The sequence below is a fragment of the Podarcis liolepis genome, assembly GCF_965112155.1.
Source record: "Podarcis liolepis genome assembly, chromosome: 12".
Lineage (NCBI taxonomy): Eukaryota > Metazoa > Chordata > Lepidosauria > Squamata > Lacertidae > Podarcis > Podarcis liolepis.
In genome coordinates, this window is record NC_139563.1 from 1,491,860 (window position 1) to 1,519,780 (window position 27,921).

A 27,921-nucleotide genomic window follows, 5' to 3' on the forward strand; every position below is an offset into this window, starting at 1 on the left:
GCGGTCCTCAGCCCCCAAGGGAGTCTTTAGGGAAGGAGGTGCTTTTCAGGGATGTGGGGCATAAACCACTCGCCGCTGTTTCAAAGGGTAATTTGAGCACCTTGAACTGGGACCCCGAAACAAACTGGCTGCTGCGTGATTTACACCACCAACCCCACCGAATAATCTGTGCTTTGGAGCAGCAGAAATTTCCGCTTCCAGGGCAGCCCCACACAGAGCTCATGGCAGTGGTCCAGCCGGCAACTGAGCAGGGCAGGGACTTAGTGGGGCCAATCGCCTCTGTCCAAAAGCAGCTGAGGCTGGAAAGGGGCCCCTCCCGGCCCCCCAGAGTTCATCCATTAGGTGCATCTCCATCATCCCTCCCCACTGCGCCATGGGGAGCCCCCTCCCCGTCTGGATGGGGGCCATTCCCTGCCAGGAGGAGGGGGGGGGAGCCAGGAGGGCGGCGTTGCTTGGGAGGGGGGCTCCCATCCCCACCCAGGAAATCGGGGGTGGGGGCTGCATCAGCCCCCTTGGAAGGAGCCTCTCCCGGGCGCCCCCAGCCAGGCAGGCCAGGGCACCTGGGGGTGGAGAGTTGGGTGCTGCTCTCGCCGCTCCCCCCGCCCTCTCCAGACCCCTCCCCCCGCCCTCGCCGGCGCGGGGGCTGCCGGGAGTTGTAGTCTTCTCCCCGCCCACAACAAAGGCAGGCAGAGCCCGAGGGGCGCCAGCCGGAGTGCCGGGCGCGCGCGGAGGGGCCCGGGCAGAGCCAGCTGCTCCCCGTCCTCCTCTCGCCGGCCGGGCTCCCCCCGCGCCCCCCACGCCTTCTCCTCTGCAGGCCAGGTAAGCCCCCCCCCCGCCGCCAGCGATGCTTCTGCCCCCCTTTTGCAATAAAAGCCCCTTGCGAAACTCAGCAGGGGGGCATGCAAGCCGCGCGCCCCTCTCCGGGCCAAGGGGGCGCAGGAGCGCGGCTGCCCTTCGAGGGGGCGGCCCGGCTGCCCTGCTCTGCAAGAGGGGCGCCCTAGGGATTGCGCCCCCCTCCGATCCTGCAGGATCGGGCCCAAGGGGGCGCAGCCTCTTCTGTCTCCGCCGCCCGCCCCGTCGGGCGATGCCCGCCTTGCCCGCTCCAGGAGGTCCCCCCCCAAAAACCCCTTCTGGGTTCAGGGCTGGTCTGACTCAGCTCGGCCCCGATTCCGAGGACCAGATTTCCTGCCCATATAGCACATTGGAGGGGGGGGGGTGATTTGGCACCTGAGGACGAGAGGGCTGCTGGGCATGTGCAGAGTGCCACTCGCGCACTCCTGGCAAGCCTCCGCCAGCTTCGACTGGACTTAGCCGTCCAGGGGGTCCTTTCCCTTTCCCCTTTTATGTGTGGGGTGCAGCAGGAGTGACTTGGAGGGTGAAATTGCCAAGGCCCCAGCCTTGCTTGGGGAATTCAATTTGCAGATATGGAAAGGGATGGACCTAAACGGAGTAAGACTAGCAGAGGGCAGGAGGTCAAAATGCCAGTGGGCAGCCAGCTGCCTATTATGGGAAGCCCAGAAACAGGTCCCAAGGAAAACAATATTTTCCTATTGTACCCTGTTAGCTGGTTATTCAGGGGTAGACTGCCCCTGGGCATGGAGGTTCTGCCACCACAGGAGAACTTGCATACGGAGAGCCTTGAAGCTGGATCAGGCCAAAGGGGGACCCGTAGAGCCCAGCCTCCTCTTCTCACAGCGCCCAGCCGGATGCAGGATCCGAATACAAATTCAAATCTCCGCTCCTGTGGTTATCCAGCATTCATAACCGCTGCCAGCTGAAGTTTGGTGAGGTCAGGCCCGCTTGCCAGGACGCTCCTGGGCGCCCCACACCTCTCCAGAGTTCCCCCGTTGGTTGTGGGGCCGCAGCACGCTGCCTTGGGAGGTCAGAGGCCTGGATGGGCAGCGTCTGGGGCAAAGGGTCTCTGCCTTGGTTTCCCTGCATAACAGCAGGCGGGTTGGGAAAGGGAGGCGAGGGCCGGGCTGTTCTCGAAAGTGCGGAGGCTGCCTGGAGGCAGGGAATAAATGGAGGCGGAGGTGGAGCGAGAGAGATTTTGTGGGGAGATGGCTCTCACTTGTGGCTTGAAGGACTGACATGGAGGAGTCTCTTGCTAGCGCATGGCTCTGCAAGGCAGCAGGGCTTCAGAATGCCAAGAATATTCTTGTGCTCAGATCCTGCTAGCAGGTTTCCCATTGGGAGGACTCCCTGGTCTTGAATGGGGTAACTGTGCCCCTGAAGGACCAGGTGTGCAGCCTGGGAGTCATTTTGGTCTCTCAGCTGTCCATGGAAGCGCAGGTCAATTCTGTGTCCATGGCAGCTGTCTGCCAGCTCCGTCTGGTACACAGGATGAGACCCTATCTGCCTGCGGACTGTCTCACCAGAGTGGCGCATGCTCTGGTTATCTCTCGCTTGGACTACTGCAATGCGCTCTACATGGGGCTACTTTGGAAGGTGACCAAGAAACTACAACTAATCCAGAATGTGGCAGCCAGACTGGTGACTGGGAGCAGCCGCCAAGACCATATAACACCGGTTCTGAGAGATCTGCATTGGCTCCCAGTACATTTCTGAGCACAATTCAAAGTGTTGGTGCTGACCTTTAAAGCCCTAAATGGCCTCGGTCCTGTATACCTGAAGGAGCATCTCCACCTCCATCGTTCAGCCTGGACACTGAGGTCCAGCTCCAATGGCCTTCTGGCGGTTCCCTCCCTGTGAGAAGCGAAGCTACAGGGAACCAGGCAGAGGGCCTTCTCAGTGGTGGCACCCGCCCTGTGGAACGCCCTCCCATCAGATGTCAAGGAAATAAAGAACTATCTGACTTTAGAAGACATCTAAAGGCAGCCCTGTTCAGGGAAGTTTTTAATGTGTGACATTTTAATGTATTTTTAATCTTTGTTGGAAGCCGCTCAGAGTGGCTGGGGAAACTCAGCCAGATGGGCGGGGTACAAATAATATATTATTGTTGTTGTTGTTGTTGTTGTTGTTTGGGCATCTGGTCAGCCACTGAGAGAACAGGATGCTGGGTTCACTGGGCCTGATTCAGCAAACGCTTGTCTTATGATTTCGAAAACTTAGCACAAAGGATTGCGATCATTTCGCAAATGAAGCAGTTACAGTAACAATAATAAAAAAGCTACTTTTCTCTAATTCTCTAACTATCCTCTTCCTTATAATGTGGCTGGCCAAACTTAGTCCTAAAGAGTTGGGAGGGGCCCAAGCCTCACCTAGTCCAATGTTTTTATTTTGTATTTTTATGACGTGAACTGCCCTCAGTTCTTCAGATGAAGGGTAGTGTACAAATCAAACAAATAAATTTGCTTCCCCATTTCCCAAATTGCAGGCAATAGCAGGCCTGATGTACAATTCCTTCCTCCTCCTGTTTCTCCTCATTGCAGGGATGAAGCTCTGCGCATGTTCACTGAAGCCACAGCAGGCAACGTGGTGGTGGGAGCAACAAGGGCCCCAGTGATGTGGTCCAGAGAGCGCTGGGCGGGCACCCCCACATCGTGTGGGGCTTAGCGTTGTGGTGTGTTGACGCTGTGCGCAAGGCAAGTTGGCTCTTTGAGGCTGCAAGTTCCATGTCTCTCGTTCCCCTTCGGTGAGTCCTGGGCGCTGTGGAATCACAGAATTGTACGGCTGGAAGCGACCCCAGGGGTCCTCTATGGAGGGATGTGGATAGGGAGGCTAAGAGAGGGTATATTTGTTAGATATTATTCTTCCTTGCTCTTGTTTGTGAGTTCATCAGAGTGTACCCCCGTGCAGCTTAAAAAGGGAAGCTTAGCTAGATTAGTTTTAGCTTTTTCGCTTAAGAAATCCAGGATGCTTTAAGGCAGACAATCACAGTCGGTCCATCATTTGAAAAATAAGACTTCAGAGCTGTCTGGCCCCCAAATATTAACCAGGCATTCCGTTTTGGTGACTCCAACCTTGGTTTAAGGAGCCATTTGGCACCTAGTTTCTAATACAGTGGTGCCTCGCAAGACGAAAAGAATCCGTTCTGTGATTCTCATCATCTAGCGGTTTTTTTCGTCTTGCGAAGCAAGCCCATTGAAGGATTAGCGGATTAGCGCTATTAGCGGCTTTTAGCGGCTTATAGGCTTATCGGATCAGCTGATAAGCGGCTTAGCGGCTTAGAAAAAGGGGGGAAAGGGGAAAAAAACCAGCAGGAACTCGCAAGACATTTTCGTCTTGCAAAGCAAGCCCATAGGAGATTCGTTTTGCGAAGCACCTCCAAAACGGAAAACTCTTTCGTCTAGCAAGTTTTCCGTCTTGCGAGTCATTCGTCTTGCGGGGCACCACTGTACTGATTCACTCACTCGGAATACAGAACCATATACAGCAGCTGTGTTCATGCAGGCTTAAAATGGTAATTCAGTTACAAAGACTTACTTTAGTCTAACTTAAAATTGTTTTTGAGCGTTGGAACTCAGACTTGCAGACGTCCTTCATATTTCCGGCAGAGTTTTCTCTAGCAAACTTGCAGGAAAATTCTGTGACCTTCAGCTCCTATCATATGCCTGTCTGGGGAACATAGAAATATCATTTCCCAAAAGCATTTCACTTCTTTACACGTCCACCACATATGGAAGAATGGCCCCTCTACCTGCTTACATTTCCAGCATTTTCTACATCTTGGCTAGTTCATTTGGTGTTAAATGCCACCTGTACATCATTTTGAAATAATTTCCTCTAAGTGTATAAAAAGCAGTAAACTTCATATCCTTTCCCCATAACTTCTCCCCGGAAGCCCTATCCAAATTATGACCTGAGTCTTTAGGCCATTGTATCGTGGTTGATTTAACCATTTCATCTTTAGCACCCCATTCTAGTAACATGTACATTGTAGAAATCAGTTTTTCACTACTCTGAAGCAGCCCATCTTATGAAATGTTCTGTCATGTTGTTATTTATTGTTTGGAATTTGGGGTTTATTGGAATGACATGCAAGCATAGAAATATAATAAATCAAATCAAATTCCCTCCCTTCCTCTTGGGCAGGTGGTGTTGATGCGAAGCCCCCATTAGCCGTTGGAGCAGACCGAGAGGGGAGGCCACCCCCCCAGGAGAGGAGATGGAGAAGAGTCTGGAGCCCCCCAGCCCAGGTCAGTAACGGGGAGACTTCCCTCCTGAGCCCTCCGTGAGTCGCAGGAACCCAGCTTGCCAGTGGCAGAGATGCAGAACGCAGCCTAAACACAATCCCTGTTCAGTCTGATTTGTTTAGCTGGATGTTGGTACCCTCCGGGGGCGGGGCGGGTTTCCAAGATTATTTGATTGACTTGTAGGTCGCTTTTCCACCATGAGCTTTTGCCCAAGGCGGCTTATGGCAAACAGCCCCAACCTCCAAATGCAGAGCATTGGAAATACAAATACAGTGGTACCTCTGGTTGTGAACTGGATCTGTTCCGGAGGCCCCTTTGCAACATGAAAAGAGCGCAACCTGCAGTAGTTCGTCTGCGCATTTATCGCTTGTGTGCATGCGCGAGCAGCGAAACTCAGAAGTAACCCTTTCCGGTACTTCCGGGTCGCCGCGGGACGTAACCTGAAAGAACGTAACATGAAGCAAACGTAACATGAAGTATGACTGTATGCAAAATGCGGAACGTTTTGGCAAATCCAAAAATGATCAAAAAAACAACAACAAACAACCCCAGCAATTTGGCCAATGCAGAATAAATTCAATATTGCACAAAATAAATAAATATAGGCTTGGAAGTCATAGAAGGAACCTCTGAGGGTCATCTAGTCCAACCCCCTGCAATGCAGGAATCTCAGCTAAAGCACCCAAGACAGAGGGCCATTCAAACTCTCTTGAAAAACCTCCAAGGAGGGAGAGTCCACCACTACGCAAGGGAGACCGTTCCACTGCCGAACATCTCTTAACTGTTGGAAAGTTCTTTCTGTTGTTTTGTTGGAATCTCCTTTCTTGTAACTTGAAGCTACGGGTTCGAGTCCTACCCTCCAGAGCAGGAGAAAACAAACTTCCCTGTGACAGACCTTGAGATATTTGAAGATAGCAACACGTCTCCTCTCAGTCTCCTCTTTTCCAGGTTAAACATTCCGAGCTCCTTCAGTACATGAATACAGTGGTACCTCGGGTTACATACGCTTCAGGTTACAGACTCCACTAACCCAGAAATAGTACCTCGGGTTAAGAACTTTGCTTCAGGATGAGAACAGAAATCGTGCGGCAGTGGTGTGGCAGCAGTGGGAGGCCCCATTAGCTAAAGTGGTGCTTCAGGTTAAGAACAGTTTCAGGTTAAGAACGGACCTCCGGAACGAATTGAGTACTTAACCCGAGGTACCACCGTACATGGGAAACAAGAATTAACTGCCAATAAAGGTTCTAGCACAATGCAGCTCAGAGAGGGTGGGGTGGGGGTGGCCCAGAGCTGGCTCCCATGTCCTTAGTCCAGAGGAGGCTGAGAGCAGCAAAAGGCAAATGTTGGAGAGGGAAATGATTAACTGTTTATTCGGGGACAGATGTGCTCCTGACATCTCTGAAAAGGTGAGGGTTGTTTTGCCTTTAGAACGGCAACTTGGGGATAAGTTAAATTCTTCCGGCGAAGAAACTCCCCCCCCCCCGGAAGTCCTGGTTTCAATAATTGTGGAATGCATTTTATTTTGTCTTGTGTATCTTGGGGGGTTTCTTGGTAACGGCTTCGGCTGCACAAATAAATTAATATAATATTCTTCCTCCTTGAAGCTGCCGGCTGGGCTGCTCCCTCGGGACGCAAAGTGGTGGTGAAGGTGGAGCCTGAGGAGGAGCTACGAATCGGATGCCCCCAGGACCCGGCAGAGTCAGGGAGGGAGCCGCTTCCTGACTCCCCGGCAGGTGAGAGGGGCTGATGTTCCTCCCTGGGGAGCAGGTGGAGGGGTGCGTGACGCAGCCCCCCAGGACACCCAGCGCAAGGTGAGGGGCCCCCTGGAGTTGGCTACCAGTGGTCCCCAGTGCCCACTGGCCCCCTTGCGCTCCTAAGCTTGAAGGTTCCCACACCTTCTCTCAGCTGCTAAGAACAGCAGTTGCTGTCTTAGCAAACCCATCAGCAAATCTCTTTGGAGGTTTGCCTTTTGTGGCCCTTTCAGATCTGCGTACTAGACGCAAGTCTTCTGCACTCACCTCCTCCTTCTGAGGAGAAAAGTGACCAATGGTGAACAGTGGTTCTTCCAGTTCAGTGTCAGACGCATCAGATGGTCTGACTGAGGCTTTTGCGCTCTTGTAGTCTTCTGTGTCATCACTGTCACTGACAACAGCAGCAGCGCCGCCCACTGAGCTGGAATCTGAACTCTGATCATCATCCTCAGCTTCCTCTTCTACCTCATCATCTTCCTCTTCTTCCACATCATCTTCATCCTCCTCTGAGTGACTCTGGAAAATTCCCACATTCCCCCCCCCCCCACATAGGATTGTACTCAACACTCTTTGTGAACCTAATGGACTGAGAGTCCGTCATGAATACCCTGGTGTATCACAGGCCTGTTTACTTCCAGCTCTCATTGGGAACTTCCGTTTGTATATAGCTTTTGTATCACGGTGCTTACGGGAGAGTAAGACTGCTGAAGACTGCGAGATTCTGGGCCCATAACCCTCTTGTTGGGATTCTGCCAGGGAGACGGAGGCATCAGGCAGGCCCCCAGTTGTCTCCGGACGATCACTGGTCTCCCGTGGAACAGCATCAGGCAATTAGCAACACGAGCCTCAGAGACATTCCAAGACCCATGCACACCCTTTCAGCAGAGTGTGTACGTCTCCACAGCGAAAGATGCAGACAGAGAGAGAGCATATTTACAGCTTTATTCAACGTAGTTCAGAACAAAGGAAAAACATGACTGCTTGCCTCCGTGTCCAGGAAAACAGCCATGATACAAAAGCGATATACAAACGGAAGTTCCCAGCGAGAGCTGGAAGTAAACAGGCCTGTGATACACCAGTCATGCCTGCTCCTTTTAAGGTGGAATGGAACTATATCCTAACAAAAACATTTGGTCAGTTTGGGAGCCAAAATGGCTCCAGGGGTGCCCTCCTGTGCTGCCTCAGACATGTGGCCCATACATTTATGTACGTGTTTGCCCGGCACATCCATGAACATTTATTATATATATAAGACCTTAATTTTTTTTATTTCACTTTCCTGGGGGCGAATGCTTTGTCATGTCACATAATGCCTGTTCCACATTCATTACAAACTCGTCCTTTTTGTGTGGCAGCACCCGTACCCTTTGGAACTCCCTGCCTAGTGACACCAGGCGGGCGTTTTCACCATTCTCTTTTTGGCATTCTGGTTTAGAGAAGCAGATGTTTAGAAAGACGCTGTGAGTTCTAACCTGTTCATAGTCTGCTGTTTTAACTTTTTGAAAGTTTTAAATTACTGATAATTCTTCTTCTCGGTAATGTTATTGCTCTGCCTTTTTTTGCAAACCGCTTTGGAGAGTATTTTTTACCGTTAACGGAGGAGAGGGCTATCGATGGCTGTGCTCTGCCATTGGAGGCAGCAAACGCTTCCGTATACCAGTTTCTGGAAAACGCAGGAGGGGAGATGGTTGGTTTTGTGTGTGAATCCTGCTTGAGCGTTTCCCTGCGGGGCATCTGATTGGATCCTGGACTACGTGGGCCATTGGCCTCAACCAGCAAACTCTTCTCTTCGTCTTAAGAGGCGTATAAGTTTTATGAAATGAGGAGACGCCACTCCACACCTGATTCCCTTCTGCCTATGGATTTGCCGGCGTCTTTTGGGGTGCAAGCCCCCCTTGTTCAGAACTGTGTGTCAGAGGCAGAGGTCTGGGCCCCCCAAGAGGGCACCCGGCCAGAGCCGTAAATGAGGCTCCTGGATCTTCTCTCCTCTTTCAGGGATCAAGCCAGAGGTGGCCATTAAGATGGAGCCAGAGGACGACTCGTATGCAGAAGACCCTTGGGACTACAGCGGTGGGGAATCCGGCGACGACACAGACTCCTGTGAGTCCAGGAAGCCTGTGCTGCTTTTGGCGTGAGGGGCGAGGTGTCCGTGGTGGGAGGTGGGCTATGATAAGCCTCTTTGGGGCAGCTGGGTCTCTGCCCCACAGCCTGTCTGTGGCCGTGAGGAAGGCTGTCAAGGCGCATGGCCAAGCCTTGCAGGCCGGCCGATTTGGGGGTGCTTCTGTCCAGCAGATGGGCTTCCCGGATGCTGCAGCCCCTTGCCTCACAGAACCAAAGGGTTAGAGAGTTGGGAGGGGACCCTGAGGGTCATCTGGCCCAACCCCTGCAGTGCAGGAATGGCAGCTGAAGAATCCCTGACGAATCCTCTCTCTCTCCCTCCATACAGCTGACATCCGACCTGACATTATTGTGAAGATGGAGCCAGAGGAGGAGGAGGAGGAAGAAGATGATTTTGGGTGCCCCCCGGGAGAGATGGAAACAGGAGCATCCCCTGCCACCCTTCTCATGGGTGAGTTCTGCGACTCTCCCACCTTGGCTGAAGAAGTGCAGGAGTGTCAGGGGGCATGCATGTCTATTAGGTCTTCTTTGTTATTGTTTTTCTTACGTTTCTAATACAGTGGTGCCCCGCAAGACGAATGCCTCGCAAGACGGAAAACTCGCTAGACGAAAGAGTTTTCTGTTTTGGAGGTGCTTCGCAAAACGAATTTCCTATGGGCTTGCTTCGCAAGACGACAATGCCTTGCGAGTTCCTGCGGGTTTTTTTCCTCCCCCCCCCTTTTCTAAGCAGCTAAGCCGCTTATCAGCTGATCCGATCAGCAGATAAGCCACTAAAAGCTGCTAAAAGCCGCTAATAGCGCTAATAGCGTGTCAGGGAACTGCCATCGGAGCCAAGAGTGGAGGTAAGGCTCCCCAGTGATGCGGGAGAAGGAACCAGCAGAGGGAGAGAGAACACTTCCTTTGGGGAAGGAAATCAGCGTGACACCTGGGAGAAAGGGGAGCAGGGAAGGACTTCAGAGAGAGGGCTCCGGGACTCTTCCACTGAGACCAGCGGGGAGAGTCCAGGACCTCTGCTGGCCACGCCCACTCTGCGCAGGAGACTTCCGCGCAGGGGGTCTAGGCGGAGACTTGGTGTCAAGGAGTTTTTATGTTGGAGGAAGTTCAGGAAATGCCCACTGACGGATTCTGCTAGTGACTGCCAGGGAACGTTGCCTAGAGCATCAGCTACATCTACGCAGAAGCAACCCCAATTCCGTTTACATAGCGCTAATCCGCTAATCCGTCAATGGGCTTGCTTCGCAAGACGAAAAAACCGCTAGACAAAGAGAATCACAGAACAGATTCTCTTCGTCTTGCGAGGCACCACTGTAATAATAAATAATAATAATCATCATTTTTTATTTATACCCTGCCCTTCCCGGTTCAAAAACCGGGCTCAGGGCAGCTAACAACAAAATTAAAACACTTAATTATAAAAGCAGCATAAAATACAGTATAAAAACATGAATAACAATAAAATTCAAAATCAATTTAGGGGAAATAAGCATTAGATAATCCCCAGGGCTAGCTGGCTGAATTGGTCCTACTTGGGCCAGCGAGGAGGCCAGGGGAGAATTAGCTGTGGGGTCTCAGAGCAGGTGATCTTCATAAAAGGGGAGGGGGAGGGAAAAGAAGGGAAATAAAAGATCAGGCTGAATTCAGATTAAAGGCCAGGCGGAATAGCTCTGTCTTACAGGCCCGACAGAAGGAGGTTAAATCCTGAAGGGCCCTAGTGTTTTTATATTGTGATTTTACTGCAGGTAGAGGGCGGTATACACATTTAACAAATAATAATAATCCAGTGGGAGTGAGTTCCACAGTTGAACAATGTGCTGGCTGCATGACAAAGGAATTTCTTTTTCCTGTCCCAAATCTCCCGACATTCGTTGCCATTTCCACAAGTTCTGGTGTTAGGAGGTGGTTCATTTTCCATATCTTAGTTTACAAAAACTAAACCATTCAGCATTCCATCATTGCATCTATCAAAACTTATTTACACTGCTGAATTTATCTTAATGCCACCAGTGTTTTCAAGTGTACACAATTTCCCTCCTATATATTCAATAAACGTTTTATAATCTTCTCTAAACGTATGTTCTTCTTGTTATCTTATTCTATATGTTAAATCTGCAGGCTGCGCAAATTCTGTCAACTTAAGTTGCCATTCTTCTCTAGTTGGGACTTCACTCGTTTTCCATTTTTGGGCCAACAAAACTCGGGCTGCAGTAGTGGCATACAGAAATAACCTTTTTTGACACATGGGAATTTCTGACTGAATTATCCCCAATGAAAAGGCTTTTTTGGGGAAAGTCCTTTTAAACATTTTATCGCTTAAAATCCCTGCTAGAGGATAAAGATCCAGAGATCACGCTAGGGGTGGCCAAATTTTGCACAGCTGCCATAAAACTCAGGGAACAAGCTAAGGCCTCACATGCAAACTCTAGATACTATTTTAGAGACTAAGACCTAAACCACATTTCTAATGCCTGTCATATTTGTATTGTTTGTTGTTATATTCGATTGTTAATTCAGACTTAATTCTATTGTGTTTTAATGTTCGCTTAGTACGGTATGTGAAGCTGGTCTGGGACCGTAAGAAATTTCATTTCATTTCAAAGCTCTTGTCTTGTCTTCTGATGCCTTGCCCTTTCCCTTCCTCACCACCAGATGGCGACATCCAGCCGAGTCGGAGGAGAGCGGAAGCAGCAGCCACCTCCTCCCAGAGCGTCCGCAGCGTCAAGGGCAGTGGCAGCCAGTGGGCGAAGCAGGCAGACCCGGAGCAGAAGAAACCGCCTGCCCCCGGAGGCTCCGGCAGCCCTCGGGAGAAGCCCCGCCCTCGGACCCCGCCGGACGCTGCCGGCACCCCTGAGGGAGCGCGGCGCCCCAAGAGCCATGCGGCCTGCGACCGCCCCTTCGCCTGCAGCATGTGTGGCAAGCGGTTCCAGCACCGGGGCAACCTGGTGACCCACCTGCGGGTGCACACGGGGGAGAAGCCCTTTCCGTGCTCCGAGTGCGGGAAGAGCTTCAGCCAGAAGGGGGACCTGATGCGCCACCTGCGCATTCACACGGGCGAGAAGCCCTTCGAGTGCACCGTGTGTGGTAAGAGCTTCTGCTCCAAGCAGACCTTTGTGCTGCACCAGCGCATCCACACGGGCGAGAAGCCCTACTCGTGCGCCGACTGCGGCAAGGCCTTCAACCGCAAGGCCAACTTTGTCACGCACCAGAAGATCCACCGTGGCGAGCGGCCCTTCGTCTGTGGCGAGTGCGGGAAGGGCTTCTGCGCCAAGAAAACCTTCATCCTGCACCAGAAGATCCACGTGGGGGACCGGCCCTTTGGCTGCGCCGAGTGCGGTAAGAGCTTCAGCCGCAACGGGGACCTGACCCGCCACCAGCGCATCCACACGGGCGAGCGGCCCTTTGCGTGCGGCGAGTGCGGCAAGTGTTTCAGCCACAACGGGGAGCTGATCAAGCACCAGCGCATCCACACGGGCGAGAAGCCCTTTGAGTGCACGGCCTGCGGCAAGAGCTTCAACCGCAAGAGCACCCTCATCACCCACCAGCGCATCCACACGGGCGAGCGGCCCTTCGTCTGCGGCGAGTGCGGCAAGACCTTCAACCTCAAGACCACCCTCATGAAGCACCGGCGCATCCACACCGGCGAGAGGCCCTTCACCTGCCTTGAGTGCGGAAAGAGCTTCAAGTACAAGGGCAACCTGAGGACGCACCACCTCACCCACACCGTCGAGCGCGTCTACCCCTGCACCGAGTGCGGCGCCGTCTTCGGGCAGCGCAAGGAGCTCAAGGCGCACCAGGCGGCGCATGCTGAGAGCCGGCTGCTGCCGTGCTATGGAGATGACGGGGGGAACCTGAACCCCTTCCTGCAGGTGCACCCCCTGTTGCTCTCCTGCTCGCCCATGGAGACCCTGGCGAAATTCAAACAGGAGGCGGGCTTCACAGACCCTTAGCGGGACCTGGGAGGAGGGAGAGAAGGGGCTGATTTAATTTATCGGTTAAGCGGGCAACCGGAAGACCTCCTGGCCCCAGAGATCTCGCGGGGGTTGGCGCCCAGAGATGGGCAGACGAACGGAGCAGAGGAAACTTTCCTCTTTTGTGGGGCGCCCAGGCCGTGGGTCTGCAAATGTTGGCTGTGGGCCATGACTTCAGGACAAAGCTCTAACTGCAGGCCATGCCCCAGCGGACTGACAGCTGTCTGTTAACGTCTTCCTCGCAGTAGCAAGCAGGAGCGATTGCAGCTTGGTTGGTTCCCAAACTCTCGGAGAGTTCAGGAGCAGCGATGCACTTGCCCCATGGGGGACGCAGAGGGCGGGGTAGGGGGGCTTTTGCTTTGGCCGGTGGTTTTATCGGGGGCGGAGGGAAGAGGAGGGTGTGTGTGAATCGGGACGATAAATTGATAGGCTCGTTTGAAGTCCAGGTTAGTTTTCAATTATAGGAGATGCCGGCGATGCCGGCATGATCAAATTCATTGATGTTTTTTAATAGCTCGAAATGCTAGGCTTGAGGCACTTCAAGGAAATGTTCGTTTGAAGATTAAAGTGGAGGTTGAAGAACAAGCAGTAGAGTGAGTGGAAAAGTAGCAAAAACTCCCCTCTTCCCCCCTCCCCCGGTACAGTTTTTGAGATAGCTGAAAGCAAATAAACAAACGATGACGAAATTGGAAGTGGCTGAATGTGACTGCTTGGGGAATGGCCTCTGTTTGGACCTTGCGGGGGGTGGGCAAGAGAGTCTTGATCCAGGGGCACTCAGGGGGCTCTAAAATTTAGAAACGGAGTTACAGAGCTGGAAGGGGCACCCCAGGGACATCCAGCCCAACCCCATGCAATGCAGGAATCCCGGTTCAAGAATCGCTGGTGGGGGGTCACCCAGGGAAGGAGAGTCCAGCACTTTCCAGGGTCGAAAAGCTCTTGCTGCCAGAAAGCTTTCCCCAGTGTTTAGTTGGAATCTCCTTTATTGCAAGTTTATTCCATTGGTGGTCCTGCAATCCCAGTGGGGCACTCCGGCCGAGGAATGGGGTTTCCCAGCTGCCTGGTGTTTTATTTTCTTTTGAACCCAAGCTGGTCATTGAAGGGCAGATCTTTTATCTGCTAGTAACAGTTTTGATTTCAGGTTGCACAGGCAAAGGAAACGGGGTTTGCAGCTCCCGGTTGGTGGCACCTGCCAACTGCGCTTGCTTTCGCCTGTGGGGTGAATGGTGTTTTGTTTTTGTTTTTGTTTTTTTACCAACCACCAAAATGGAAACAGTGAAACCGCCCAGGCGGCTGATACTTTGGGTATGCAATATTCAATAATATACATATTCAATAATATTTCATAATAACATATTCAAATCAACCATATGTACTCTTCTATATACCTTAACGCTCCTCCTTCCACAAGGTTTATTTAACTTTTAACATTTTAATTGCCCCAAATTGTTCAAACCTACTCAAATAATTCAATATCTTCTCAAACCAATCCTCCTCTTTCTCACAGACCTTAAACCCTTTCATTCTATGTATGTTCACAGTTAGGTATTCTAACATTATAATATTATTCAGTTTTTTCCTCCATTGGTTCACCCCTAGTTCTTCTGCATTTTTCCAATTACTCGCTATAACCTGTCTGGCTGCAATTACCATCAGTATTACCCATTTGCATTCCTCTTTTGTTTTTAACTAAGTACTACTCAGGGTAATAAAGAACCATTAATTTAGTTATTTCCACGTTCCTTCCCACAATTCCCGATATTTCTCTACCAATCTGTTTCCAAAATTCATTAACTAACAGACAGTCCCACCACATATGACTGTACGTTCCCATCACTCCACATTTCCTCCAGCAATTCTTACTTCCATATTTTGTAATATGATATAACCTTACAGGTGTATAATACCATTTTTGTACCAGCTTCAACCCCTGTTCCTGGATTATCCTAGAGGTCGCAACAAAGGGTGGTTGTGGAAAGATTCTTTCCCAATCTTCATCTAAAATCTGTTCCTGAGTATCTAACCTCCAATATTCTTTCAAACTTTCCTTTGGTGATTTCCCTGTGGGGTGAATGGTGACCCCCTCACCCTGGTCCCCTGGCCAGCCACTGAATGGGAGACCCACTGAGAAATTCCCATGTGCTTTGCCTTGAGGTTCCCTATCGGAAAGGCGCTCAATGAATAAATGCAATATTGTCACGAGGCGGGTTAATTTGGATGTTGGGAAAACCCATTTCTGGTATGTGTGTGTCTTTGGAAGCTGGGAAGGGCAGAGAAAAGAAAAGAAAAACCTTTGTGCAGCACATAGTTAAACCCTGGAACTCCCTGCCACAGGGGATTTAGGCAGATTTGTGGAGGATTTAGGAGATTTAAACCTGGAGATTTAGGCAGATTCGTGGAGGGCCTTCAGAGGACGGCCTTGCCGTGCGCCAGAAGGCCTAGGAGAAACAAGCTGTGCCACCTCCCAGGCAGGGCCCCCACCCAGAGCTCGTGAGGCTGAGCACAGGCCTTATCAGGGTGGAACACACAACGTATCTCAAGGGGCAAACTTGCACTCTTGTAGGTGAAGCGGCTTGGGAGTCTGGCAGGGCTCAGATCTGTGGCTGCAACGTTGGGGCACAGTCCACTTCATGACAACGGATTAAATTTGTGGGGTCTGGCTCCTCGTGGGCCCTGCCTCACCCAGTGCTAGCTGTGGGGTGTATATATTTTTGTTTTGGATCCCGGGCGCAGAAGGCAAGGCCCAGGTCTGGAATTCCCAGGTAAGAAGCATCTGTGGGGAGTGGCATTCAAGGATGGAGACTGGGCGCAGTTCAGAGAGGGAAGGAAGGAAGGAGCTGCCACTACCATGAAGTCCTTGACCCACACCTACTCTAGAACAGACCTATCTGGATCTAGGAACATTGGGACCTCCCGGTTCAGAGGAAGTCTACCTCTTGCTGCTGGGGGAGAAACAACAGGAGGGGGCTCTGGGCTTCGTGTCCCCTTGGCGGGTCTCCGAGATGCATCTCATGTAGTAGTCTGGGGTTGTTTTGTTTGCTAAACTCTTTGATTATACAGCCATCCCTCGGGTTACAGCCGCTTCAGGTTGCGTTTTTTGTGGGTTATGGATGTGCTGAAACCCGGATGTAACCCGTTCCGGTACTTCCAGATTTCAGTGCGTCCGTATCCTGAAAAAACGGGTTACTTCCAGGTTTTGGAAGTTGCGCATGCGCAGGAACGGGTTACTTCTGGGTTTTGGCAGTTGCGCATGCGCAGAAACGCTAAATCACACTTTGCGCATGCGTAGACGTGCCAAATTGCGCGTGTGCAGACGCTGTGCTGCAGGTTGTGAACGCTGTGGGTTGCGAATGTGCCTCCCGCATGGATCACGTTCGCAACCCGAGTGTCCACTGTACGCGGCTCCTCGCCTCCATGCTGGCCACTGAGCTGTTTTTACAGCCTGTTGGATCCGAAGGGTTTCTATTGAAAACAGCTTTGCCTGTTTTAACTGAGAAGTGGCATGTAAATGCTGTAAATATATTAAGTCCTTTTGGCTGGTCGCTGGCAGAAAGAATTGTTGGAACTAGATTGAATTTTGGTCCAATCCACCGAGGCGTCAGTTTTTCTGACACCGTCATGAACACATTTATTTATGAGGTTAAAGAGGGAGCAGGGTTCCTCCAGGGCTGGATTACGTTGAGAATTCACACGTCCAGCTCGGGTATCTCATTCACTGCCCTGTCTTTGCAGGGTCTGTTTCAGCTGTTCCTGCTGATGACATAGAATCATAGAGGTGGATGGGGGCACCAAGGGTCATCTAGTCCAACCCCCTGCGACGCAGGAATAAGCATAGACAGGATCCTTCAAGTGCTGTGGCTGACCCCATCCTCTCTCGACCCTTGACCCCGCTTGGCTTCTTCAAGCTAGGCAGGGATCCTGCATGTGTGGCTGGCTGGGTCCAGGCTGCTGTCAGCATACCTGTCATCAGAGGGAACACGGTGGCCTAGTGGTTAGCGTGTTGGAAGAGGACCTGGGAGAGACCAGGGTTCAGAGAGACCCACCTGGCCGTGAAGATCCCTGGGTGATCTTGGGGCCAACCAGGGCTATTTTTCTAGATAAAGAAATGAATCTCCTTTGTTCTCTCCACAGGAGAGGAACCGGAACTAAATTCCGCCAAGTTCCAGCTGGGGGGGGGGGAGACCCTGGGGCCAACTCCCAGACTAGCCTACCTCACAGGGGTCTTGTGCGGATAATATGGAGGGTGGGGTCATGCAGGGCACCTTGAGCTCCTGCGAGGAAAAGTGGAAGACAAACACACCTGCCTGTGTGGGTTCCTTGGAGGAGGGAGGGACTGCCTGCCCTTAAGGAAGCCCACCTTGCACCCACTGTTTCTTGACAATGTCTGATCACTAAAACTCCCTTTTGGGGGAAGGGTCCTGAAGGAGTCCTGGGGGCCCGGCTGCAGGCCCTGCAGGGATGAAGCTGATAATCCAGACCCCAAACCAGCCCTGGGGCAGGACCTTTATTTGGGAGAGGGACAATGGGAGCGTGACGGGCCGAGTTCCCTCCATATCTCAGCAAGTCCTCTACAGCTTGGGGCGAGGAAACCTCAGAGACATCATCATCATTATCATCATATCATAACAACAACAACAACAACAATAATAATTAATAAATAATAATAATAATAATAATAATTATTATTATTATTATTATTATTATTATTATTATTATTATTAATACCCCACCCATCTAGCTGGGCTTCCCCAGCCACTCTGAGCAGCTTCCAAGAAAATATTAAAATACTGTGGGCTGCTGCTGAGGACCTGCCGGTGGCTCTGGACACAGAGAATGGTAGAATGGTAGAGAGGTAGGGGACCCTCAAGTATTATATATTTATACATTCTTACAATATTGGTAAGCTAAAACTCTCAGGTTTGCCACTTCCCTCTACCCTTCTTCTGGTTTTCTTGTTTCCACACTATAATATTTACACGTTGATTTATATCAGCATACTGTTCATAGCTATACATAGTTCTTTCTATAATCTCACATAGAATGCTCCATCAGTTATACGTTGTAAGGTTTCTCTCAGACCTGCCGGTGTTCTTATATGTAAACAGTGTTTCTCAAGGTAAGTTATAAATTTCTTCCAGTCTTTTTGGAACGTCTGGTCGTCCTGCTCACAGATTCGTCCGGTCAGCCTGGCTAATTCTGCGTACTCTACCATCTTCATTTGCCATTCCTCGATAGTCGGCAGATCTTGATGTTTCCATCCTTGAGCTATCAAAACTTTGCTTTTATATGACGTGTTTCCTTGTTGGGCTTTTCATGTCGACCAGTCTAGAAACTCCGCTAGCAAAATGACTCTGATAACAACATGGGGTTCTACTGCGTTCTGGACCGCTTCCAAAGGCAGCGCTCTGCAGAGAACGCCTTGCTGATCTAATCTGGCCAGCATGCCTGCCTGCAGGGGCCAGATCCCTCTCTCTTCCAGGAAGGGTGCAGTTGGCACAGCAGTGCAAGCAGATAAAAAAGGCCCTCAGATGCCCCCTCAGACGCCATCGGCAGGGCTGGGTTTATCCGGGAGGACCTGCTTCTTAAGAGGAAGTGAGATCCCACTGCTACCCCCATCCAGAGGAGACCAACCAGTCCCTCACCAGGAACCTGCTCTGCACTGAGTTGCTCCATCGAGCTCAGCAGAGTGCAGGGCGGACTGGCAGAAGCTTCCTGGGGTTGCAGCCCCACCCAGCAATGCCATGAATTGAATCTAGGACCCTCTGCATGCGACCCTCAGTAAGACCGCAGTCCTTATGAATGAATAAAGGGCAATTTAAATAGGAAGATAGTTTTGCACGCCAGTCTCCAAGCGCTGTGAGATTCCAGGGGTCCCAGGCACTTGCCCAGAACTCTGTCATGAAATTCTACTCAATATTGATCCAGATCAGAAGTCCAATGTATACCGTATTTTTTGCTCTATAAGACTCACTTTTTCCCTCCTAGAAAGTAAGGGGAAATGTGTGTGCATCTTATGGAGCGAATGCAGGCTGCGCGGCTATCTCAGAAGCCAGAACAGCAAGAGGGATTGCTGCTTTCACTGCGTAGCGATCCCTCTTGCTGTTCTGGCTTCTGAGATTCAGAATATTTTTTTTCTTGTTTTCCTCCTCCAAAAACTAGGTGCGTCTTGTGGTCTGGTGCGTCTTATCGAGCGAAAAATACGGTACTTAGTGGGGTAAGAATAGACCAGAGGCAATGAATACTTCATCCAGCAGAGCTTCACTGCTACTGAAGGCAAATGAGCATCATGGTCACAAATCTAATGCAGTCAGGATTGGCCCTGCCCATCAGAAATCCAGTTAAACTTACAATAACTTATAATAAGACTAAAACCTTACTGCTAAGCATACTATGTACAGAAGACATAGAGAAGGAGGAAGGAAGGAAAAGAGACAGAAAGAGAAAGTGAACCCCAGGCTTCTTCTGGCCTTATTATTATAGTCAGCATGACCGTGACAGAAGAGATAAGAGAACCATTTTAAGCCAGCTGTACTCAGCTTCTCGGAAGAAATAACCCAAACATCATGAACCTTCTGCTTGTTTCTTTAATACAGAGAAGCTCCCAGAACCCTCTTGAATTAAGTAGAATAGGAAAGATCAATACTTTCTGCACCAAGAGATGCAAACTGACAAACTCCTGTTTCTTTTTGGAATAAGGCACAATGGAGAAAAGAGGAGACTGAGAGGAGGCGTGACAGCCATCTTCAAATATCTCAAGGGCTGTCACATGGAAGAGGGAGTATGCTAGGCTTTTAGCTCCTCTGCGGCGCAAAGCACAGATCTATCAGGGGCAAAGCCAGGTGAATCTTGGAAGCTGGAAAATCCTCAACCACTTTTGGTCAACGTAATGGAGGGAAAGAGTCAGAGGAATGGCCAGGTAGTCTTCCCAGGAGGACTCGGTTTCTCCACCTTTTCCTCTTGTGCTTCTTTAGAACTTTCACCTCCTGCCGTTCTTTTCCTGTCCCATCTCTTGCAGAAAAGCCACCCCTGGGCCCAGGCAGCAACCCGGGTGACGCGATGGCTGAAGAAGAGCAGGTGATCGAGATGGCAGCTCTCGGCCGCCCGTTCCAGCTGGGGATGCTCTACGACTGCCGAAGGGACAACCTCATCCCAGGTAAATGGACGATCCCTCTGCCTCTCCCGGTGCCCAGAGAGAAGGAGATTTTCTGGCAAACCACCATGAGCCATTATGGGGGCTGGGTAGTGGTGGGGGGTGGCAACCCTCTTTCCTCTCAAACCCTCTAAGAAGGCCTCAAAGGTGGTGGCTGGAGAGTCTTGGGATTTTATTTGGCCATCAATATTTCAGCTCCAGTTTGTGATGTTGTCGTGATGCCACTTTCTGGAAGGCGCCAAAACTGTCTTGGAATTCTACTCTTATTGATCCGAATCAAAACTCCAATGTATAATTAGCAGAGTAAAAACTTAAACACGTTGCAGGATTCCCCCAAAAATAGACCAGAGGCGATGAATACTTCATCCAGCAGAGCTTTACTGTTACTGAAGGCAACTGAGCGAAATGGTCACAAATCCATTCAGGATTGGCACTGCCCGTAAGAAGTCCAGTTGCAGCAGACTTAACTTAAACTTACAATAACACAATAAGATTAAAACTTAACACTACACACAGAACACCACACCAGAAGGAAGAGCTAGAAAAGAGTGAAACCTAGGCTCCTTCTGGCCTTATGATTACAGTGGTACCTCGGGTAACAGACGCTTCAGATTACAGATGCTTCAGGTTACAGACTCTGCTAACCCAGAAAGAGTAACCTGGGGTAAGAACTTTGCTTCGGGATGAGAACAGAAATCGCACAGCGGCGGCAGCGGGAGGCCCCATTAGCTAAAGCGGTACCTCAGGTTAAGAACAGTTTCAGGTTAAGAACGGACCTCCAGAACGAATTAAGTTCTTAACCTGAGGTACCACTGTATAGTCAGCATGACCGTGACAGAAAGAGATAACAGGACTGCTTCTCTGAAGGAATAACCCAAACATCATGAACCTTCTGCTTGTTTCTTTCACACAGAGAAACTTCCCACATCCCCTTGAACTAATTAGAATAGGAAAGATCTCTACACATCAGATCAATACTTTCTGTACCAAGAAATGCAAACGGACACAAACCTGTTCTCCACTTCCCCCATTGCTCAGCCAGACACTGAGGTCCAGCACCGATGGCCTTCTGGCGGTTCCCTCCCTGCGAGAAGTGAGGTTACAGGGAACCAGGCAGAGGGCCTTCTTGGTAGTGGCACCTGCCCTGTGGAACGCCCTCCCACCAGATGTGAAGGAAATAAGCAGCGATCTTCTCTTTAAAAGACATCTGAAGGCAGCCCTGTTTAGGGAAGTTTTGAATATTTAATGCTGTATTGTTTTTAACCCTTTTTTTTAAAGCGTTTATTAATTTTCCAATTAAAACATCTAATTAACATATCAAATCAAATCCAAAGAAAATAAAAAACTAAAATAAAAAAGTCCAATTGTCTTCCAAATTGTAATACCGTATTTTTCGCTCTATAACACGCACCTGACCATAACGCGCACATCGTTTTTAGAGGAGGAAAACAAGGAAAAAAATTCTGAATGAAACAGTGGATGTATCATTTTTGTGCTTCATGCTGTGGCCAGACATGTGATCTGATGGTGAATTTGGGGTAGCTCAATGCAAAGATCCTGAGGATCCATGTGGATCCATGCTTTTTAACCACATTTTTGCACCATTGCAGCCCCAGGCAACAGTGGGTGTGTGATTTTGGGGGGGCAGGCTGCTATGTGATCTGATGGTGAATTTGGGGTGGCCCAATGCAAAGATCCTGAGGATCCATGTGGATCCATGCTTTTTAAACATGTTTTTGCACCATTGCAGCCCCAGGCAACAGTGGGTGTGTGATTTTGGGGGGGCAGGCTGCTATGTGATCTAATGGTGAATTTGGGGTGGCCCAATGCAAAGATCCTGAGGATCCATGTGGATCCATGCTTTTTAACCACGTTTTTGCACCATTGCAGCCCCATGCAACAGTGGGTGTGTGATTTTGGGGGGGCAGGCTGCTATGTGATCTGATGGTGAATTTGGGGTGGCCCAATGCAAAGATCCTGAGGATCCATGTGGATCCATGCTTTGTAACTACATTTTAAGTGGGGAGTGAAGGAAAAACACAGAAGGGACAAGAGAGCGTTGTGCAGAGAAGCAGCTGGCTAAGAAAGCAGGAGAGGGATTTTACGGGAGGGAGGAAAGAAAGGCAAAAGTTTCCACAAACCGAAGCCAGCTTTCTCTCTCCTCCTGCATGCTTTCTGGCTGCCTGCGAGGAGCACAGAGAGGAATTACTAGAAGGAAAGACCTCTGCTTTCCCCTCTGCTTGCCTGGAGGGGAGGGGATTTGCCTGCTCTTTGTTCCGTTTGAGCAAACACAGCAACGAAACAGAGGAGGGTGGGCAGTAAGACCCTGAGGCAGAATGCAGGAAAGCTGCAACTTCCTCTTTTCAGGTTTCCCTCTCGGACACAACGCACGATTGATTTTTGCTGATTTTTGTTCCTGCGCTCCCCTAATCGGCTCCAGGGACCCCCCCCCCCACATTCGCTCCATAACACGCACAGACATTTCCCCTTCCTTTTTAGAAGAAAAAATCTGCGTGTAATAGAGAGAAAAATACGGTAATTTTGGTTTTGGCTTCCCACGGTCTGAATTCCGAAGCGCTTTCAACATCATAGTCCTGCCTCTCATCATCATCAATGTTTTTCATAATTCCATATCCGATCTTTTCCTCCATGTTTTGACTCTGGTTCTGCGATCCTCATTCATGTCAGAAAACAGATACTTTTTTTCCCTATGGAGTGCAGATTTGTCCATATATTGTATATTGTCCGTATATCGCATGGCTTCATTTAATTGCAACCAAATTCAGAGTTCTGTCCAGCTCTTTGAGAATTGTTATTTTGGCACCTCCCAAATCGTTAATCTTTCCCGTCCAGGTGTTATGAAAGAAACAGAGAGAAACCTCCTTCTGAAACTCCTTGCTGATTTATTCTTGAGCAGACTGTTTGCAATGTAGCCATATATCAGACAGTTAACAATTGGCCTTTGGAATCCACCCAGTCCCCTCTCCAGGCCCTAGAGGGCGGCTGCCAAACATCCATTTAGCCCTCTCTGTCGCTCATAATAAAAAACTTCTTTTTGCAAACAGTTGTATATATAATATTGTTTCCAGTCTTTATAACCAACCATCAGTTAGCTCCTGTTTCTCTTAATCAGGGAAGTATTTCAGATATTCCATAAATGCATAGTGGGTAGACGCCATTTTTGTTCTTTGTTCTTTTGTTTTCGTCTTTAACAGGCATTTCAAATCTTAGAAGAAAAGCAGCTGCAGATATGTCCCAATTATATATGAAAGTCCATCTGTACTCACTTTTTGAAGAGCAATTTAGGTTCTTAATGAGGCTTGGCATGCAATACGTATTGTTAATGGTAGAGGAAGAAGAAAAAACTTACCGAGCCCCTCCAGATCCCAAACATCATGATGAGGATCTCTTTGAAGTTTGATCTTTTGCACCAGAGATTGTACATTCTGCAGGTTTCCCCCCAGCTTCGTCAGTTCAGAGTGTGTCTGTTTGTTTTTCAAATCTTTATATTTCCCCAAACAGATGCGTCCGGCTATGGGGTGGCATCGCAGGAGTGTCAGTCCATCCCTTGCTCTGTGACCCAGTGCCCCTGCCGTCTGCCACATCGGCAATCTGGGGCAAACCGCGAGACAGTCCGCCCCTGCCTTGGGGAGGCTGCCAGGGCTAATTACCCCCATATCAGCCCTGAATTATCGGAAAGGCTGAAGTCCGATCGTGTGGAATCCGCCATTTTCCACCGCAGGAAACAGGAACCCACTGTATTGTTTTTTAACACTTGATTGGAAGCCACCCAGAGTGGCTGGGGAAACTCAGCCAGATGGGCGGGGTATAAATAATAAATTATTATTATTATTATATTGCTTTCTGTCCTTTCACCCGGCAGTGACTCCCAGCCGCCCCACAGCATCATGCAGTTGTACTGGCTGGGGCTGACGAGAGCTGTGCACCCAAACAGATGGAGAGGGCTCTTGATGGCTATTAGCCATGACGGTTATCACAGATGGAGGCAGTACTGCGAAAACAGCATCCTGGACCAGAAGGGTCCAGCTGAACTCTTATGCTCGTTTACATCACACTGCCCTCACTCTCCATTGGACTTCACTTGCCATCAGTGATGGTAGCACGTAGCCAAATCTAGCATCTGGTCAGCCACCGTGAGGACAGGATCCTGGACTAGATGGGCCCCTTTGGCCTGATCCAGCAGAGGCTCTTCTGATGTTCTTATGTTGCATAAGTCTTTATTGTCTCCCAGTAGCCAAACCTAGGAAGATGAGGATTGTCATAGTCTTTTGCAAGCGCAATAGAACTGTCTGCATACACATTGGCGAAGGGATTGCGCATAACAGAGCATCCAATATTTCACATGCAATTCCACATCCCATTGCACTGACCTCTCGCTGCGTCTCTGTTCAATTGCAGGCATCACTTTTTGGGATCCAGGGGTGCTGAAGGAGAACATTGATGTGCGGCCACAGCCCAACACCGCAACGCAAGTCGTTGAATACGACATGATCTTACACAAAAGCCGTGCACTGAATATCTCAGGATCGTTGAAGGCCAGTTTCTTGGCGGGGCTGGTCAAGGTGGACGGATCAGCCAAATTTCTCTTGGATGCCCGGAAGTCCACACGCCAGGTCCGAATAACCCTCCAGTACTCAGCCACCACACATTTTGAGCAGCTGACCATGCACCATATGGGGCTGCAACATATCACTTACCCAGAGGTCTTCAGCGAAGGGCTGAGCACCCACGTGGTTGTTGGCATCCTGTATGGAGCCCACGCCTTCTTTGTGTTTGACCAAATGTCTTCTTCCTCCGAGAGTATCCGAGATATTCAAGCCGAACTCCACGTGATGGTGGCCAAAGTTCCTCTGGTTTGCCAAGGAGAGGCAGGGAACAAGCTGAAAGGTGAGGAAGAGGCTGTGGTTGAAAAATTCAGCTGTACCTTCCATGGGGACATTGCGCTAGAAAGCAACCCAACCAGCTATGAGGAAGCCTTGAAAGTCTATTCCAGCCTCCCCAAAATGCTGGGTGACCAAGGGGAGAAGGCAGTGCCTGTGAAGGTCTGGCTGTACCCACTGAACAGGCTGGAGCCCAAGGCTGCAAGGCTTGTGCGTCAGGTCAGCTCTAAGCTGATCTCTGACGTCGAGGAAGCTCTGGAGCAGCTGGGGGAAGTCAACAGGAGGTGCAACGACCTCCTGAAGGAGCCAACTGCCACCGTCTTCCCAGAAATCCAGAAGAAAATCCTGCAGTTCCAAGATCTGTGCCGGCAGTACAGGCGAGCTTTGCAGAAGCAGATGGCAGGGCTCTTGCCTGCGATTCGTGCCGGAGCAGCGCAAGAAAGTGCCTTGGGGGACACCGTGAGGAAGCACCAGCAGTCGGCATTCAGAAGCCAGTGGCTCCACAAATTCCTGGATCTGAAATTCCGAGAGATCTATTACGTCAACTTCTTCCTGGGCTTGTCAAAGGGGAAGGTGTCCTCCCAGGATGAAGTGGTGAAGAGGGTGCTCGATCACAAATTTGACATCGTCCTTGCATTTACGTTCACCTCATTGCAAGCGAAGGAGCCCTACTTGGAGAAGTTAAATGCAGCCTTGAATCAAGTATCTGAACTCAAGCCAGAGACTTCTGCAGGAGACAAGAGCTTTGCTCCGTGGTTTGAGGATGAAGACCTATTAAAGAGAGTCCAGAAGACGGCCATGGTCTTTGCAGAATACTCTCTGTTTTCTCAACCTGGGGAGTCTCAGTTTGTGGTGACCTCGCAGGCCAATATGAGTGATCCAGGTGCTGTGATCATCCGATACCAAAGTGGGTCTCTGGAAGGAACCAAATTAGACCTTCTCTCTAAACCTCGCCCTCTGCTGGCGGATGCTGTCTCCTGGGACCGGTTCCAGCTGACATTTAAGCCGACAGAGTCTGAGAAAGGGGTGATCTCGGGATATTATGTCCAGCACAGGGTTCAAGGGGAGGAAAAATGGGTGTTTGCACATGTAAAAGGCAGTCAGGAAAAGTTTTGGGCCACACAACTGGAGCCAGAAACAAAATATGAATTTAGATATGCTGTAGAGACCAAAACAGGCCTCAGTCCGTTCAGTGATGTGAGCAGAGTAGTGACCACCTGCCATTCAAGCCCCCCAGGGAAACCAGCCCTGAGGCCTAGAAGTTCCTGCTTCAGCAGACGACTCCAGGTCACGTGGGGCAGCCCCAGCTTCGTTGCAGCCGGCATCGTGATAAAAGAGTACAAGGTGCAGCTCAGGAGAAGAGCAGACGGCACATGGAAAGAGCAGAGAACAGGAGAGAAAGTTGAGAGCTGTTGGCTCCCCAAACGGTCTCTGAAGAAGGTGGCCGCTGTTCGGGTCATTGCAGTTTACGGAGACGGGTTTGAGAGCAAGCCCAGTGAGGAGCTGGTCCAAGGGGAGTTTTAGATGGGACCCATCTTTGGGTGGGAGATCCCCCTTGTGCTGCCTTCCTCCAGTGCATGCCATCCTTTCCTGATGTAGTAGGAAAGTTACGCTGTTATATGCATTGATGGATAGCCCAAGATGTCAAGGCAGTCAAAGTGGTGGAAGGTGGTGGACTCTCCGTCCTTGGAGGTCTCCAAGCTGAGGCCGGATGGCCATTAGGATGCTTTAGTTGAGATTCCTGGTCTCTATAGTATAGCGTATTTTAAAATGGGGTTTTAGAGTTTTTAGGGGTTTTTGAATGTTTTATGTAGTTTTTATGTAGTTTTATGTAGTTTTGTAGTAGTTTTATGCAGTTTTTCCAATTTCATTTTTCTGCATGGGACAATGACAATAAAGATATATCTATCTATCTATCTATCTATCTATCTATCTATCTATCTATCTATCTATCCATCATCTATCTATCATCTATCTATCATCTATCTATCTATCTATCTATCTATCTATCTATCTATCTATCTATCTATCCATCATCTATCTGTCATCTATCTATCTATCTATCATTGCAGGGGGTTGGACTAGATGACCCTCAGGACCCCTTCAAACTACACGAGGGATTGTCCACACTTGTCCCATGCCAAGAAAGCATGGGTCCAAGCAGTTTCCCCCCTGCCCCCCTCCTTTCCCAGGGAAAACCCATTGTTTAGCTCTAGATCGGAGCAAACATCAATCTGTAGAAAACCCAGATTGCTGTTTGTTCCAACAGAGCTCTAAGAGCGGTTTTCCCCAAGGGAAAGCAGAGGGACCAGAGGATGTTTGGATCAACCCTGAGCATGAAGAGGATGTTGAGCAATAGGATAAGGTGGGGGAGAATCTGCTTCCTTGGACTGTATTAAGAACGTGCCCAGAATGTTGAAGCCCCTGGGGCAGAATGGGGAATGCAGAAGGTCTAAAGCAGGCTTCCTCAAACTCAGCCCTCCAGATGATTTTGGCCTACAACTCCCATGATCCCTAGCTAGCAGGACCAGTGGTCAGGGATGATGGGGATTGTAATCTCAAAACATGTGGAGGGCAGAGTTTGAGGAAGCCTGGTCTAAAGAGATAATCGAGTACCTTCAACACAAACACAGCAATGTCCTCGAGTGCATCTCTGGATGGCTGGAGGAATTGTGGCGTGAAGGGCACCCACCACCACCTTTGGTGGGACTGCACAGTGGTGCAGCAGTTTTGGCAGAGGGTTTTTGGTGAAATAAATAAGATCCCAAAAGAAAATGTTGTTCTTGCCCAAGTTGGTATTATTATTATTATTACTATTAGCAGAGAATAAAAATGCAAAATCAAAAGATTTGTTGAATTACTTTCTTATTGCTGCAGGACTGTCGATTGCCCAAAGATGGAAAACACTGTCTGAAATTAACACCTCATTATGGTGGATAATAT

General features: G+C 49.9%; 3 protein-coding genes across 9 annotated transcripts in view; all 3 read left to right on the forward strand.

Moving 5' to 3' along the window:
• LOC310689259 (uncharacterized protein) overlaps nt 1-19,112 on the forward strand; it is a 163,963-nt gene extending 144,851 nt beyond the window's left edge. The window contains exon 8 of the mRNA XM_083466702.1: nt 18,858-19,112. The gene's annotated coding sequence lies outside the window, so the exon portion shown is untranslated. The remainder of the gene's footprint in view (nt 1-18,857) is intronic.
• Nucleotides 656-13,616, forward strand: LOC310689373 (uncharacterized protein). Of its 2 annotated transcripts, none has more exons than XM_083467025.1 (7): nt 656-819; nt 3,393-3,595; nt 4,996-5,099; nt 6,701-6,829; nt 8,843-8,947; nt 9,294-9,416; nt 11,612-13,616. In XM_083467025.1, exons 3-7 carry the CDS (start codon nt 5,069-5,071, stop codon nt 12,907-12,909), a joined length of 1,686 nt encoding a protein of 561 aa, XP_083323151.1. In that variant the 5' UTR covers nt 656-819; nt 3,393-3,595; nt 4,996-5,068; the 3' UTR covers nt 12,910-13,616. The 2 variants fall into 2 exon arrangements, with proteins under 2 accessions (XP_083323151.1, XP_083323152.1); XM_083467026.1 differs by having other exon boundaries at nt 674-819; nt 3,393-3,545.
• On the forward strand, nt 14,282-27,824 carry LOC310689298 (verrucotoxin subunit beta-like). 6 transcript variants are annotated; one of them, XM_083466831.1, is made up of 3 exons: nt 14,282-15,689; nt 19,943-20,080; nt 24,497-27,824. In XM_083466831.1, exons 2-3 carry the CDS (start codon nt 19,984-19,986, stop codon nt 26,500-26,502), a joined length of 2,103 nt encoding a protein of 700 aa, XP_083322957.1. In that variant the 5' UTR covers nt 14,282-15,689; nt 19,943-19,983; the 3' UTR covers nt 26,503-27,824. The 6 variants fall into 6 exon arrangements, with proteins under 6 accessions (XP_083322957.1, XP_083322956.1, XP_083322959.1 ...); XM_083466830.1 differs by lacking the exon at nt 14,282-15,689 and adding an exon at nt 15,705-15,953; XM_083466833.1 differs by lacking the exon at nt 14,282-15,689 and adding an exon at nt 17,838-18,705.
• Nucleotides 27,825-27,921: the final 97 nt, after the last annotated feature.